Here is a 15,585-nt window from a genome sequence, read left to right on the forward strand (position 1 = left end):
TCTTTGAAGAGAAGACGACATTTGTTTTCACAGAGGACAACAACAAAAAAAAAGCCACAAAAAAAAACCTCTCTGAATGCGTTACTAACAAACAGAAGTACAATAGGTTTTGAAAAGTAGGGCAACACCACAAAGCTGGTTATTCACTAGCCAGCTATACGGAGTAAACCAACAGTTTATTAAGAATACCCTAATGACTGAAAATACTCAAGAAGGGATCAAATGGAAGCTCACAAAGGACTCTAAGAAAACAAAACTCCGCAAAGCTAAGGTCTCTCTGAAAGGCATCTGAAACTGAAGCCCTAAGCATGCTACCCTGCAAAACCAGTTGTTTGACACACCATTCCCAAATAAAATACACATCACTGGATCACACTAGAGACTTGAAATCTGCAAGTCGATTTACTGATCCACACCACTGAAACTAACTACTCAATTTCAAGACAACCTTGTCAAACTCTGCATTTCTTACTTGCAGGGAAACAAAAATCTAACTTAAAATGGTAAGGCTGCTACAATAAAATCATTGCCGTTACTTTTTATTCTCCTTTGGCTTCATTCATTCCTTCCTCTGAACAGTGCGCTTTCGCATCCTACTGCTCATTGTTCTCACCACAGATTTTTGAGGTGCTTGTTAGTTTTTAAATAAATGTTTGCCCAGCAGAAACCATAGTGATGGGAGAGTGTGAATGCCACCATCACATTCTGACCAGATGAGCTGAATTGCTGTCCCAAACTACTACAAAATACAGACTAGTATCTAGGCTTAAACAAGAGAATTCCCGCTTCCTTGCCTCACTCTCAAGTTTTTCACTTTCATTGCCCGTAGAACAATAAAAAATTATTCTCTTGTAATGTTTTCCTCTAAACCCTCTTTTGGATTTCATTCTGATCCTTTTCTGCCTATTTCTACTCACTCAGGGTATTATATCTATGTAACAACATGCTTTGGTCTACACTGTTCTTGCTATCCAATATGCCCAAGAAGGGATCAAACAAAACTAACTTCATCTGAGAGCAGTAACAACACTTCTTCTAGTGGACTACGGCATTTGAGTCAGCTCTGCTTTTCCTAATAACACATATAAAAAGGTATTCTCTCCTTGAGATCTTTGAAACAACTCATCTCTGATTATGAATGGAAAAGAGACAAATTAACTATTTACCTGTTTATGTAAACTTCTAGCAAGATATTGCCTATTAGTCCACAAAATCCAACTACCAAGACACTGCAAAACTAGAAGGAAAAATAGTTTGAAGTATGTTTCACAGTGGAATGCGGGCCCTGCAAAGCATCTCTCCTCATTCTGAGTGAGCCTTGCAGTGCTGATACAGGTGTGTGTTTGCCAAAGAGCCATTTATGAAATAAATCACATACAGCATCTTGATTGGAAAAAAAAAAAAAAAAAAAAAAAAAGAAAGAACAGTAACTATGGGGTAATAAAACTGATTGGGAAATGCATGTGCTTCCTGATAAGCCAGTGAGGCCTGTCTTGAAAACTGAGTAATTATAGATAATACAATTTCCCTGAGTAAAGATATACGGAGTATTCTTTTCTGGCCTGTTGTTCTGAGCAGAGCAGGGTAGACAGACAAACAGTACTCCTAATTCTGGACAAAGGGAGGGAAAAGAAGGAAGAGAAGTGCCTGAAAGCATATGCATGGAGTCTCAGAGGAAGGGACCATATTTACAGACAATAATACTTCTTGCCATAAGCATGCTAGCAAGAACACAACAAAGCATCATAGTTGTCACCAATTATTTCAGGGAAATTTCTTCTGAGAAGCATAACCTCAGATTTACATTCTCCATCACATGGAGACGGGGCAGGTAAAAGTATAAAATATATGTTTCCAAACCTACACTAAAACATTTGGGCTTACACAACTCAGGTATTTTACTGAGAGATTAAATCCTGAATGAAGGCTGAACTAAACTAGGGCAAGAAAATAAGATTAAAGAAAAATGACATTCTGCATAACTTACCTCCCGTTAACTGTAGTATACTTGATCACATCTCCTGGCAGGACCACTGCTAGTTCAATGTCTTTATCAATTACATTCTCTTTCTGTTCCATGATGAGGCTGGCCGATGTTGTGTCATCAACTGGAGAAACAGCAACAGGTTTCGTTCCAGATGGAGGAGGTGGCGCTTTAGATTTTCTTCTGAAATAAACGGATAAAAATTACAAGTTAACTATGTATTTATGTATAAGATTTCTAACTGGCAAACTAACAAGCCTCAGAACAGAAAGGAACCACACTTAATTCTTTCCACTCAGTGTGTTATGTGCAAGGAAGAGATTAGAGAATATTTCAAACACATCATCAGCGGTGATGGAAGATACAACAGACTAAGATACCCACCATATAAAAGAAAAGCAAAACCACACAGCAAAAAACAATCAAGCCCTAAACAAAATGGTTTTTTTAATATAAAATTTTTAAGTAAATTAACTGCTGCATAACCCCCTACCTTTGCCCTCTCCAGATTTACTGAATTAATCTAAAAGAAATACTGTACCATGCAGTTATGAAGCCAAATTGCACTGAGAGTATGGCTAATATATAGGATAGATAGGTGAGGGAATTATAACATTTTTCCTCCCCAAGTTTTTCTTTTATCAAAATCCTTCAACAAATCCTGCCAACTCTAGTGTATTTACCTCCATAAAATTATAAAATAGCAGTATATTCAATACAACTGTGTTGCATTATTTCTTGACACTTCAGTCACAATATGCTTTTATATTTTCCCTCACCTATGCCGATTTCCTATTTGAAATTTCTTGCTGTTCTTACCCATTTAGTGACAAGCCAATGTGCTCTTGAACACAGAGCGATCACTAAAGTTTTACTTATTTCACTTAAAAAAAAGAAAGTCCAAAATGAACTCTCTACATCTTAAATATATTTGTGTTACAGTAAATTCTGAAGGCAAGACACTCACATCCTACAATATACAGTCCAGCACCCCCTTTTATTCAAAAAACTTTCCACAGCTCACCAATATCATTCACAAGTAAAGAGAATACTATGACAGATTTCACCATTAGAAACAAAACCAAAACACACTGTGGAGACGCATTACCTCATGAGAAATTTCCACTTTCATATAAACATACTTTTAAAAAGCCTGGATGGAGCCACATTCACAGAAATTTAACACACATGTAAAACATACTACATAAAGGTTCCAGAAATATGCTTGCAATTTAGATTCTGGAGCTGTACCAAAATTTGTTTACTTTAAATGTAACCAAAGAAATTAACTTCTATAATTGTCCTACGGAATTGAAACAAAAGATCTTGCATATGACAATTAGAAACATGCATCTTTCTTGGGAAAACAAAGTTTAAAGTCACTCACAGTGAAAAGCAAACAAGGTCCAGAGCAGCATTGCAAAAGACGACTGTGTAATGAGACTTCACATGACCGATCTGATGCTGAAAGTGCTTAGCGTTGAACTTCAGAACTCTGTGCTGAATAATTAACTATTCAGAGCCTCTCAGAGCTGAACAGGAGTACTCACAGACCTCCAAACACGCTGAAGGAGGATTCACCATCAAAATTTATGCCGCCTCCCTGTTAACGTTTTAAATTAGTTTTGGCACACCCTGGGTACAATTTGAGATGCGTGGCGTTAGCTGCAAATTTAACCTCAGTCTCTACAGCAACTCGCCTGGGTTGTTTCTGGGTTACATGAACATTGCAAAATCTATGAATCAAACTCCTTCGTACTCCTCCCCTGCTTTTTTTTCCCCATGACTTTTAGCTTTGATGTAACTGTCAAAAAGAAATTATTAGCCAATACAGAACATCAACATAACTATATTAAAAAACACACAAAACACCCCTAAAAACTCACCCTATGAAATGTTATTAGTCTTTTTTTTTTTAAACCAAGCCTAGAGCCAAGCAGTACTGCTTTTCCCCTCCTATACTCATTCTTGCATCTTTAAGTGACTTCACATGAACATTTATCACAGCAACTCACAATTTAGATCTTGAAGGCTACATGCCACAAAGCTTTGTTTGCAAATGTGAGTTGATGCAATTTTCCATTAAGCAGACAACTGCAACTGAACTCCTGGAACTCTACTATCACTAGAGAGAGAGATCAATCACACACAGCAATTAACGCATGGCCACATCAGTAAAATACGGCTTTATTTACACAGTGTCAAACTTACACTGTAGAGAGCTAGAACTGATAAAATACTCTTGTCAAAACTTGTGTGCAACAGCTGGATGGAGGAGAGCCATGTATTTACAAAGAACACCCACACCCACATGCGGGGTCAGGGAACCTAGCGAGGTTGGCTGAACCCCCACATGCGCCACTGCAGAGCTATGTACCCGACCTGTCTCTGGCACATCAGCATGTTCTTTATAGTTAGCTATGCTAACACTCCCCGCCCCACACAAAGGAGGAGATGTCTCCAAGTACACTTTCTCCAAAGTTATGCTGAGGTTTTGGCAACCTCTTCTTAAACAACAGGGATCCAAATACTTTCATTTTCTGTTTCCAGATGTTATGTCTCTTCATTTTTAAACTAGCTTCTTCATCTCCCACTCTTAGCCCAAAACATTAACACTTGATCTTACAGCTTTTTCATTTCTCGAGTCTGTGCTCTGCCACAGAAGAGGCTGCCTGAGAGGTAACAGAAGACCTGCATGCCCAGCGTCCCAGAGCTGATATTGGGCACCAAGAACAATTCCAGTTACCACGATTACACAGAATCATACATCTACAGGTCCAAGTCAGAAGCAGCAAGGGACAGATGGTGGAAGTACAGTTGTGGGGTACTTTTAACCTACAAACTCTCCCCATCTATTTTGCATTATCCAAGTAACTCCAAGTCTACACCATTATTTCAAGCAATTATCCATTGTAAAGTACAAAATCCAGTCTCTTCACCTCTACTAGGTATTCAGCAAACTGGGAAGGCTGCTGGTTGTAAAAGACAGTAGTTAAGATTTATTTTCAGGAGAAGAAACAAGCTCTTGATTTTCAGTAAGACAAAATACAACCATAACAGAAAGAATAAATTTCAATCATATAAAAATCATGAATCATTTCTGATTTCCTAGGGCAGAAAAAAGGTGTTCAGTAAATGGTCTTACTCAGAGCACCTTTCATGTTCAGATAGCTTCCAGATGAGCTAGGAGCAAAGCAGATCTATTCTCATTTTCAAGGTAAACACTAGAAGGAGTTAGAACAACCAAAAACATACTCCTTATTTTCACGGCTGCTATAGAACTAAAGGAATGCATTGGGAAGAATCGAAGTACAGCTTATTTAGCTATGACAGGAAGTTAAAAGATATATTTTAAACAATTAGGCCACAAGTAACAATTAGAACTCCTCTGGGAATTGCGCTGCAGTACCCTACACAAAGCTCAATCTTTCCTTGGCTCCACAGGTACCAGCCCCATCAACTGACTGATCTTCCCTACACCAGACTTTCAAACTGCCAAACCACTGAAGGGGTACGCTCCCCGCTGTTTATCACCAGATACCATTCCAGCTACCCATTACACCACAAGAGCTTGAATGTCATCTTCTGTTTAAACAGCTGCTTCAAAGTTGGAAAGAAAACCAAAAATCAATCAAACAAATCTGCAAATCTTTCTTCTCTGCTTCCTCCTAGCCCAGGAAATGGCAGCCAGAGGGATACTCACAAAACTCTCACAGGGTCCCACAAACAGAAACTGTGCCCAGGCCGCACCAGCTTGTATTTCCCTTGTTACCAGTGCACCTAGAGCCCACTGCTTACGCAAAGACTTGGTTAGCTCTCATCTTGTGTGGCAATATTGTTCACAGGATAAGCGATTCATAGCCCTTAGAAATTTAAATTTCTGAAGTCCCACCTGCAATTCCCACCAGTCTTTGTGTCCTGTAAATACATTAAAGAATTCTTTCAGCCAAATGCAGACTTCATTGTTTTGTTAAGAAAAACAATACATCTTTAAAAATCAAATGCAAGACTATAAAGTCAACATTTTATGTGCCTCAGGACAGAACTCTACAGAATAAAGCATCACTGCTGATCTCAACATATTTCCTGCTTGAAAAAATAAAAAAAGAAATTGTGTCAGTGAATTGAATGTGCGGAAGTCCTTCTTAAAATAAAGGTCAGATACAATAAATAAAGTATTTATCTATTTGATTTTCAAAAAATTCCTGTTAGAAAGTTACAAGGAGTGTATTTTTAACTATCAGTAACTAGAGAAAGGCACTTTAAAATAATGAGAAATACTTGAACTGACAGTGACCTGGATGTTCCAATTAGCACCAGCATTTCCTTTTGATAAGGATCACTTTCACCCCCAAAAACAGAGAAAAAAAAAGAAGGAAATATATCTTCTCAATTTGTGCATGACAAATAGTTACAGCATAAAAAAATCCACTCATTTAAATCTTGCTATCACAGATTGTTAATGTTTACAGCACTTCCTGTTTTGAACACAATTACTCAAGACCCTGTACAAACACAGCTTCATAGCCCTCTCACTGAAATTATTTTTGATCCAACCTTAAATAGTAGAACCATCTCACTTTTTTTATAGCAATCACCTGGGACAGAAAAGGTCATAAGGGACCTCACTTGCAAGTCAGTCCTCTCTCAGGTACTGAAAATCTCCATTTAACATAGTACAATACAAACCTCCTACCACACAAGAGAGACTAAATTTGTTCATTTGATTTATAGCACCACAAAGAGCACTGGTTTACACAAAGAACAACTAGACATTATCTGCCAAAACTACTAGCGGCACTTCATTCTATTTTCACTCCAAGTCAGAAAAGGATTTAGCTCTACTAAGTTCATGTCATGAGAGACAAACAGCCACTGCAATAAAGCTTCTTCTAGAACTATTTTTGCCTTTGACCTCTCACCCCAAAAAATTATTAAAATGCTTTTTGATTACTACAGCAACACTGCTCCACTGCTATGCCATAGTAACATGCACCCAAATCCTTGCACTCATCTGCACAACCAAGGTGAACAGATGAATGAGTTCAGGGCTACATTGATTTGGTTTGTTTACATCAGTTTTGGCCAACAGGTATAAAAAAAATATTTAAGCCCCTTGTTTCGCCTGTAAGCATTCCCAGCCTGATGCTAAATTTTAATACCCAAAGAACAAATTTGTCTTCTGCACAAAGCAAAGATCATGAAAGTATGAACTTTCCTCCCGTTTATCCAGTTCCCTCTTTGGGGATTGTGGTTTCACAGCATCACCACTGCACATCAAGATCAAATGTAGTGACTTGCTGGGAAAAAGCTTGGAGCATTACAAACTGATTCTACTCACCACAGTCCAGCAAATGACTGAAGTTACCAATATAAGTCATTCAAAACCACGCTGCTATATGTTTCAGGTGATATGTATAATCTCTTTTTCCAAAAAAAAAAGAAGGGGAGAAAAAAAAAAGAGGAGGGAAAATATTTCATAGAACACGTTTGCTAATCACATTTTAAATTGGAGCTCCTAAATTGGGACTTGATAATTACATAATCAAACACATGAAAAATGGAGTCTCTTACAATAGTGTCTTCTATGAGCTAGTCTGAAAAGTCTGTTTCATCTGCTGTATACTTATGGATAATATTTTAGTTTTCTTTCTTTTAGTGAAATGGAGATTGATTTTTTTGTTGATGACAGGTTGGCCATGAGCCAGCAGTGTGCCTCGGTGGCTAAGAGAGCCAATGGGATCCTGGGGTGCATCCAGAGGAGTGTAGCCAGCAGGTCAAAGGAGGTGATACTCCCCCTCTACTCTGCCCTGGTCAGGCCCCACCTGGAGTATTGTGTCCAGTTCTGGGCTCCCTGGTATAAAAAGGACAGGGATCTCCTGGAGACAGTCCAGAGAAGGGCCACGAAGATGATTAAGGGCCTGGAGCACCTTCCCTATGAGGAAAGGCTGAGTAAGTTGGGACTGTTCAGCCTTGAGAAGAGAAGACTAAGGGGGGACCTAATTAAAGTCTATAATTATCTTAAGCAGGGGATGCAGGAGGAAATGGCCAGCCCCTTTTCAGTGGTCTGTGGAGACAGGACAAGGGGCAATGGCTGCAAGTTGGAGCACAGGAAGTTCCGCACCAACATGCGGAAGAACTTTTTCACAGCGAGGGTGACAGAGCCCTGGGACAGGCTGCCCAGGGAGGTGGTGGAGTCTCCTTCACTGGAGATATTCAAGACCCGCCTGGACGCCTGTCTGAGGGAGCCTGCTTTGGCAGGGGGGTTGGACCCGATGATCTCTCAAGGTCCCTTCCAACCCCTATGATTCTATGATTCTATGATTCATTTTAATTGTTCTTAATCTCAATACCGACGATCACATTGACGTAATTATTCCACGTGGAATATTTTTCTTTTAGCTTGAGAACTGGAATACACAGCTTTTCTTCTCATAGTAGATAAAGAGATATTGTAAAGCCACTCCACCTAATATTGTGATAGTCTGAAATGAAGATAATCAAGAAACAGGACCATAACTCTTTCTATCCCTACCCCACCAGGCACAGCAAAATAGCCTACATATGAGGGCACAGGGTTTGTCTTCTATGCATGTGAAGCTTCTGTCCTATGATGTGATACTTAGCATACGCTCAATGCAGAAAAGCCACTTTCCAGAACTCAGTGAAAACACAGACTTTAACAATGAGTAAGGTGTAATAAGGTATATGTTTTCATTAAAAATCCATAGTCAAATACAAAGTCTTAACAGCTAACATCTTACCATAGAAGTGGGGGTTTCTACCTGTACGCTATTTTCAAAGAGCAAAAAATTCCTGAGCCCCTAAATTATCTGCTCATCATTATGTGGAAACACTGCACGATATCAGTTAAAGTCAACAGTGTCATAGTGCATACAGCTACAACAGCTTATGTACATATTTATTGCAAGCATCTGTCTTAACATGTTGCAACACTTGGTGACTAGCACATCTTTAAATTGTATTTATTTCATACCACAAAGTTACCTGCTTTTCTCATATTCAGAGAGAGACTTCTGTCATATCTTGGATTTACCCAAGAAAACAAACAAGTCTTTTTGCTTTGCGCTGCCCAATGAATTAGGATTGTTCTCACATACACACATAAAAAAAACCCAGAAACAAAAAAACCAAAACAACAAAACCAGACCACAAACATTTTTAGCTTTTTCCAAAAACTGAAAACGCTGTTTATAAGCTTCCAGAACTTCTCCCCCTTAATGACTCTTACACTCAGAAAACAGAACATCACCACTACCTGTATCTACATCCTAACAACCTTTCCCTGCTGCTTGCTGCACCCTACCTCCACCATGCACACGCATTTCTAACATGTTGACTGAAACAGATTTTAGAATTTTTTCAGTCACTTCAAGTTTTAGATCAAGTACTTTAAAATTTTGCTATAGTTTTATCTAAGCAATCCCTGCATAGCTGTATTGTATTGTATTGTATTGTATTAACAAAAGCCTAGGTATTTTAATGTTGGGTAAGAAAAGGACTTACAACATCCTCCTGCCACAGAAAGTACAGCTGGTTCTACACATTTTATGGTATGTCACACTCAATGGCAAAATGCAGTTCACTGCTTAGATTCTCTGATCAGGCCTTGGAATGGGAAGTCACTAAATTTACTTACTTTAACTTTAGAGTTGCATTGTCCTAATTTTAGCTCTAATACTCCTCTCCAAGAAAGAGTGCAAGCCATCCATCAAATCTTATGGAGAACAATGCTTGCAGAAAAGAGTATGCTTTTAGGAGCACCTCCAGATGAAAGAAAACTGGAAACTACCCTTAGTGGAGTCCAGGGTTTACAGCAGAAGCCCCAGCAATGGATTAAGTTAAGTAGCTGCCATTTGAGAATGTGTCCTTTCTTCAAGTACAGCTACTGTCTACTAGTAGAGCTCATCCCGCGTTTGGTTCTTGCACTTAAGACAAATGAACATTTGAAGAGGGGAAAAGACTCAAACTGGTAAAGCTAAGCACAACAATCTGTAAGGAAATCAAGTACCAACCTTGAAATAAACTATAAACTAGAGAAACTAAGCCAACCAACCAATGAAAAAACAGAACAATGAAAATGTGAAGGAAAACAACAGAAAACACTTTTTCCCAGTCATTGTGTATATGTTGTAAGGTGATTGAAGAGGTAGACATCTCATCTGAAACAAGCATGACAAAGCAGCAGACACCAAAAGCATCACCACCACTCCCAGCTTTGACTTACCTCTTTGTAATAAACGGAATTGGTATACAATCATTAGACTCTTTACCTTTGCTTAAGATCTATGGCTGCATGTATAGATCAAACTTCTTTGTTCCTCCCTTCCTACATAAAACAGTCTTTATGCTTTTCTTATACACAGATATTAAGCACTGAAGATAGTCCTGAACGGCACATTGAACTTTTTCTTTCAGTTCCAGCTCTGCTTGCCAAGAATCTAAAGAAAAGTCACAAAATTGATATTGCATCTTCCTCTAGATGTTCATTATTCTGTTTTCTGCACTTGCATCACAGAAAGAGAGTCCTCAGAAGTACATTGCTTTCTCCAGTGCTATGATACATTGTTCACTTTCATCTTTTAATGAAAGTCTTAAAACAATACAGCTTTCTTAATCACAACCTTGAAGACCAGACAATTCCCATTAGACGACAGAAAAGCTATTCCCACACAGTGAAAGCTGTTCTGCATATCGGAAATCTTACAATTTTGGTTTTCAAGTATCAGCAGACCATAAATGAGCACTTCTAAAGTGGAAACACTTCTTCCCACCCACTAACTGAAGGTCTGAACTCCCTACTTAGGTCTGTGGCTGATGTGTTGTAAGAACAGAAAGCCATACAGGACTGTAAACATAGAAGTGATCTAAGAACTAGACTCCTTTCATTCCTAATGGAACATTTTCCACCACATCTGGCATTCTCACACGAGGATTAATGTTGAAAACATTTAACCACAGACTTCCACTAAGTCTCTAACTTGCCATCACCTCAGCTTCTACCTAGATCACGATCAAAGGACAGTTCGCTGTTACTCATGAAATGCACCTCTCTTTTTGGTGGGACTTAAAATTATAATTTTTAACTGGAGTTTGACTAGTTGAAATGCCAAATTCTAGTCTTCTTGACTAGTTTTTTACCCAGTACACATTTCAATACAAGGTTTGGGTTGCCAGAAATGCTGCAAAAAAGATTACTTTTAAGTTAGCTTTAATATACAGTAGTACTCTAATATTTAGATTAGCATTAACCAGTCTAAGTATTTGTTGTACCAGCCTCACAGTATCTGTAAAATGTGCCAATCAGCCCTGATACTCGGATTTCATCTCCAAATCAATATCACCACTTGATACACAGTCTCTATTTCTATGATAAAAGCAGCAGCTGGATGCTAACATCAAGGTATGGATCAATGAAAGTCAAGCAATGTCCATTTTTAGGTTATTCCTTCAAGCCAGGCTTACGATACATGTAGGAAAAAATAAAAGAAAAATATTTGCTGTACCTGCTCCATAGAGAAATATGAGCTTTCAGGTTCTATACTCATTCACTTTGTTATTTTGGGAAGATTCTGAGGTTTTATTGTATAGATATTTTATCTAGCAAGTGGCTAAGTAGGTACCAAAAACCCCAAAGTTCAGAAACACATTTTAAGTTCAACTTCCAGGTCGAAGAACAAACATGAACAATTTGTAAATCTTGTGTGATAACAGGGTAACTTCACAGTGCACTTGCCTACACAGGTTCTCAAGGCTGAAAGGAGACCAACATTGCAAATAATACTGTTATTTAAACAGTATGACATAAGAATAAGATGGTACTAGCGAGGAAGCACTGGAAGCTCTCCCAACACAAAAATATTTATGCAACTGATATACCAACTGACACGCCAGTAGTAATGCTATGGATAGTTAATGAACTGATCTTTTGAAGATTATCTCCGTGACCTTCCAGCAAATTAAAAGCCACTTGCAGACATTGTCTTACTTATGCATACATTCAGATGACTGCTACAAGGAAAGCAATTAAAAAAAAAGGTGAAATTCCTTTGTTTCTACTCTCTTTCCATAAATAGATTGGATCAAGAAACAAGACATCCGTGGATTCAAGACATGTTTTCAAAGCTTTTGCTAGAGAAGTTTTTTCTAGTCAACGGGATGCATGGACTTCCCCCCTAACAAGCCTCAAAGCTCTGAAGAAAAGAATTTTTTTTAAGGAAAGTCTTATCCTAGAGAGAAATAAATCACAGGACTGGGACAGTAACCATGACAGTAAGGTGAAAGCTTAATGGAATCTCTGGATGTCTGGTTCACACTAAAAGCGAGAAAGCAGCAAATGAACCCTCCAGTTCCCTCCAGGCCGTTTGGAACACACTTGCCCGTCTGATTGTCTGTCCCCATGGCAGTGGAAGTGTTGAAAAAAGACAAGACTGTGTTTGAGTCGCAATTCATCCAATGTTGTCTCTTATTACAAGAGAAAAGGGGAGATTCAGAGACAATATAAACACAAACCTCTATGGTACAAGAATGTTTTGAATTGTGCCCCTCTTAGCACTAAGAGCACCAACTCCAGTATAATCTTATGCAGTGTAATTAAGTCAAGCCCAAATTTAAAACTTTTCTAGAAAGATTACTCATATGTTGCCATTCAAAGCCAAATCGTAACTATGATGTTGATGATTTTTTTCAAGCTCACTTAAAACATTTGAAAGACCACTCAACTCTCGAGCACAGATAGCCACTGACTTAGTGTAGTCTTACACCATCCAACAAAGCAGAGTTGGCCCCTCTCTAGGCATGAGAATTGCCTTGCTGTTACTGTTAGGAAGACAGCCAAGAGCTCAGAATCCCAGCAGGCAGAGGATAAAAAAATACTTTGTGCTATTAATTAGCATGAAGTTTGTTGTTATTACTGAGGAGTTACAGAGATGTGCTCTGATACAAAGCTTCCTTTACAGTATATTCTGTTGTGCCAAAAGAACACCTTCCTTTCCTCCTAAAAAAAAGTGTAGTGGAAAATTAGTCCAAAAGATGTTACTTTTAAGGCAGTTACGAGCTTAAATGTCCAAAGTAAATAGGGCTGACACAAAATATAAACTTAGCATATCCATTTGTAACATCCCTCTACAGTAAGCAAATATTTACATCTATTTGTTGCATATTCACACAGCATCAAATGAAAAAAAACCCCAAATTTACTACCAATAGAAAGTACAAAAAACTTGAATGACATTCAGAATTACTAAAACTTGAAGTGACTCACTTAGCCTTTATTATATTTCGTTATGAAAACAGCCTGACAGAAAGGAAGGAGAGCAGGGAAGAGAGAGCAGTAAATCTGTAACAGTAATTGAGTAATATATAACTGGCTGAATAAACAGGAAAAGAAAACAAAGAGCAGCTTGAACTGAAAGGGAGAGCTTAACCTTTGATACACTAATAAATCTAACAAATGCTTAAAACTCAAGCAAACGTATGTTACCTCCACTAGGAACAAACCCTCAAATATTTTTGAAGAACTGCTATAAAAGGATGATCCTACAGATGTTTTTCTCCCATGACCAGTAAGAAAAGTTCAATTAAGGGCTCTCAAATAGAGCAAAACCTGAATCTGCCCTTCTGGCCGTTATCTCCTGGTCATGAAAGCAGGTATAACACCACTGTCTGTTCAAAGCTTGCAGATGAAACACCTAGCTCTGCTCACAGCTTTTTCAGCTGCTATTCTGAACATCAATAGAGGTAAGAATTGTCAATTTATCTGAGCTTTGCTGCTGCTGCTTTTCTCTCCTGTTCAAAATCATGTTTTAGAAGTAACACTGGAGGCAGGCACAGGATGGATTTAGAGGTTGGGAAAAGTAAGGAAAAGAAAAGCAGAGCCACTCAGTATCACAGAAGCGAGGAAAGAGGCCAATATGGACCCTTCCCTTTTTTCCTCACATTCACACATGCCTCAAATATAGGTAGGTAGGAGTAGGTGTGGGTGGGTAATAGATAAAATAATGCAGGATAGCAGCTAGGAAGCTCTGCAGTAACAACAAGGAAGAGAAAAAAAAGCTTTACTCCCTTTTCCTTTTAGCTACTATAGAAGGTTGGATTCGACTGTGATAGTCCCATTTCCCAGCTGAAGATGAAGATTATAGGAAGAGTAATTCAGCCAAGCACTGTGATGCAACTTTGGAAAGCACTGCAGCTCATTTCTGTTTTTTCATGCAGGTGTTTGGAACAGAACAAGTATTCGCCCTTGTAGAAAGCTGTTCAGCCAACAGCAGCCTTCTCTCAGCAGTTACATCCTTTACTTAATACCTATACTTTGGCAGAACTTCAGGATGTTTTGTACATTTGCATAACCAAGAAATAGGAGGGTTTGGTAAACTAGAGAACATGCATGACATTAAGCACTGGAAGAGAATGGGAAGCAGAAAATGTTTCCTATCCAAGGAAGACTCTTAGATGTATATACATACACACAGAGATACTGTGTCATACATGAAGAATGGATGGAGTTCCTACAGAACCATGTCAGCAAACAAGGCACCCTATTTCATTACAGGAAAGACAAGGAAGTACTGAAACAAGCATTTCCTCTACTAGATTGTAAGAGACACATTTTGGCAGTCAGTATCCTGAAAGCTACAATGTAACAAATAGGTTTCTCCCAAAGTATGAACAAAATAGTTCTAGCTCCCCAAGCAGAAACACCCAGCATCTTGCACTAACGCTCCTTGCCCAACTAGGAAGAAATGCTTAGAGTACCTACCTACCTGTTACCAGATTCTCCTGCTCATCTCTCATCTCCTTCCTCAACACTCCCCCCCATCCCTGTATCACCCTTAGAAAGCAAAGTAGGAAACCCTCTTACCTTCAGGAACAGGATTGCATTTCCTACCTCCTCAAATGTCAATGCTGCTGCTAGAATCCAAGCCTGATCTCTTATGCACTGCGCAAGGGGAAATGGGGTGGTATGAAGCACAGCCAGAAGTCCTATCCCAGCTCCCTTCACAGCATAATCCTGACCAGCAGTTTGCATAGCCACCTTTGCTGCTGCTGACAGCAGAAGCTCCCTCCCCTTTCTCCTACTTTAACTCCCTCATTGGTCAACAATTCAGAGCCCCAAATGCATATTAGTTCCTCCCCAAACTCATCCCCATCTACATAAAAGAGCTGTCATTAGCCCCTCTCCTTGCTTTCTCTTGTGCATTCAAAATCCCCTAAATCCATTTCTTACTGGATTCTTGCAACAGGTGAGTATCCTCATTTAAATTAATCTCAGTAACCTCATTTGAGTTTCTAGGCCCCAATCATGAACTTAAAATAAAACATGGACAGCTCCTATACCCAGAAATGCACTCCCTCAAATTTCAGCAGTCCACCTACATGGATCGCTTTACAGGTCTTCATAGACCCTCATCTTTGAGTCAGAGATGGATAACAAAAAAGCTTTTGTACCTCGGATTAGAAGACATTAATTCTTCTTTCTTTTTACTGGCCTACGTTTGAGCTCTGGCACTGTATACACTGCCCTACACCCAAATTCTGCCTTCCCTCAAAGGGCAAGCTGTTAAACAGTGCTGCAGATATAG

At 38.9% G+C, this 15,585-nt stretch overlaps 1 protein-coding gene across 1 annotated transcript in view; it reads right to left on the reverse strand.

Annotated features, from left to right (window-relative positions):
- Positions 1-15,585, reverse strand: part of COBLL1 (cordon-bleu WH2 repeat protein like 1) — a gene marked incomplete at its 5' end in the record, with an annotated part of 79,960 nt that overhangs the window by 32,059 nt on the left and 32,316 nt on the right. The window contains one exon of the mRNA XM_084265410.1: positions 1,988-2,167. Within this exon, the coding sequence (XP_084121536.1) occupies positions 1,988-2,167 (180 nt within the window). The remainder of the gene's footprint in view (positions 1-1,987; positions 2,168-15,585) is intronic.

Source organism: Gallinula chloropus (genome assembly GCF_964237585.1).
Source record: "Gallinula chloropus genome assembly, chromosome: 5".
Classification (NCBI taxonomy): Eukaryota; Metazoa; Chordata; class Aves; order Gruiformes; family Rallidae; genus Gallinula; species Gallinula chloropus.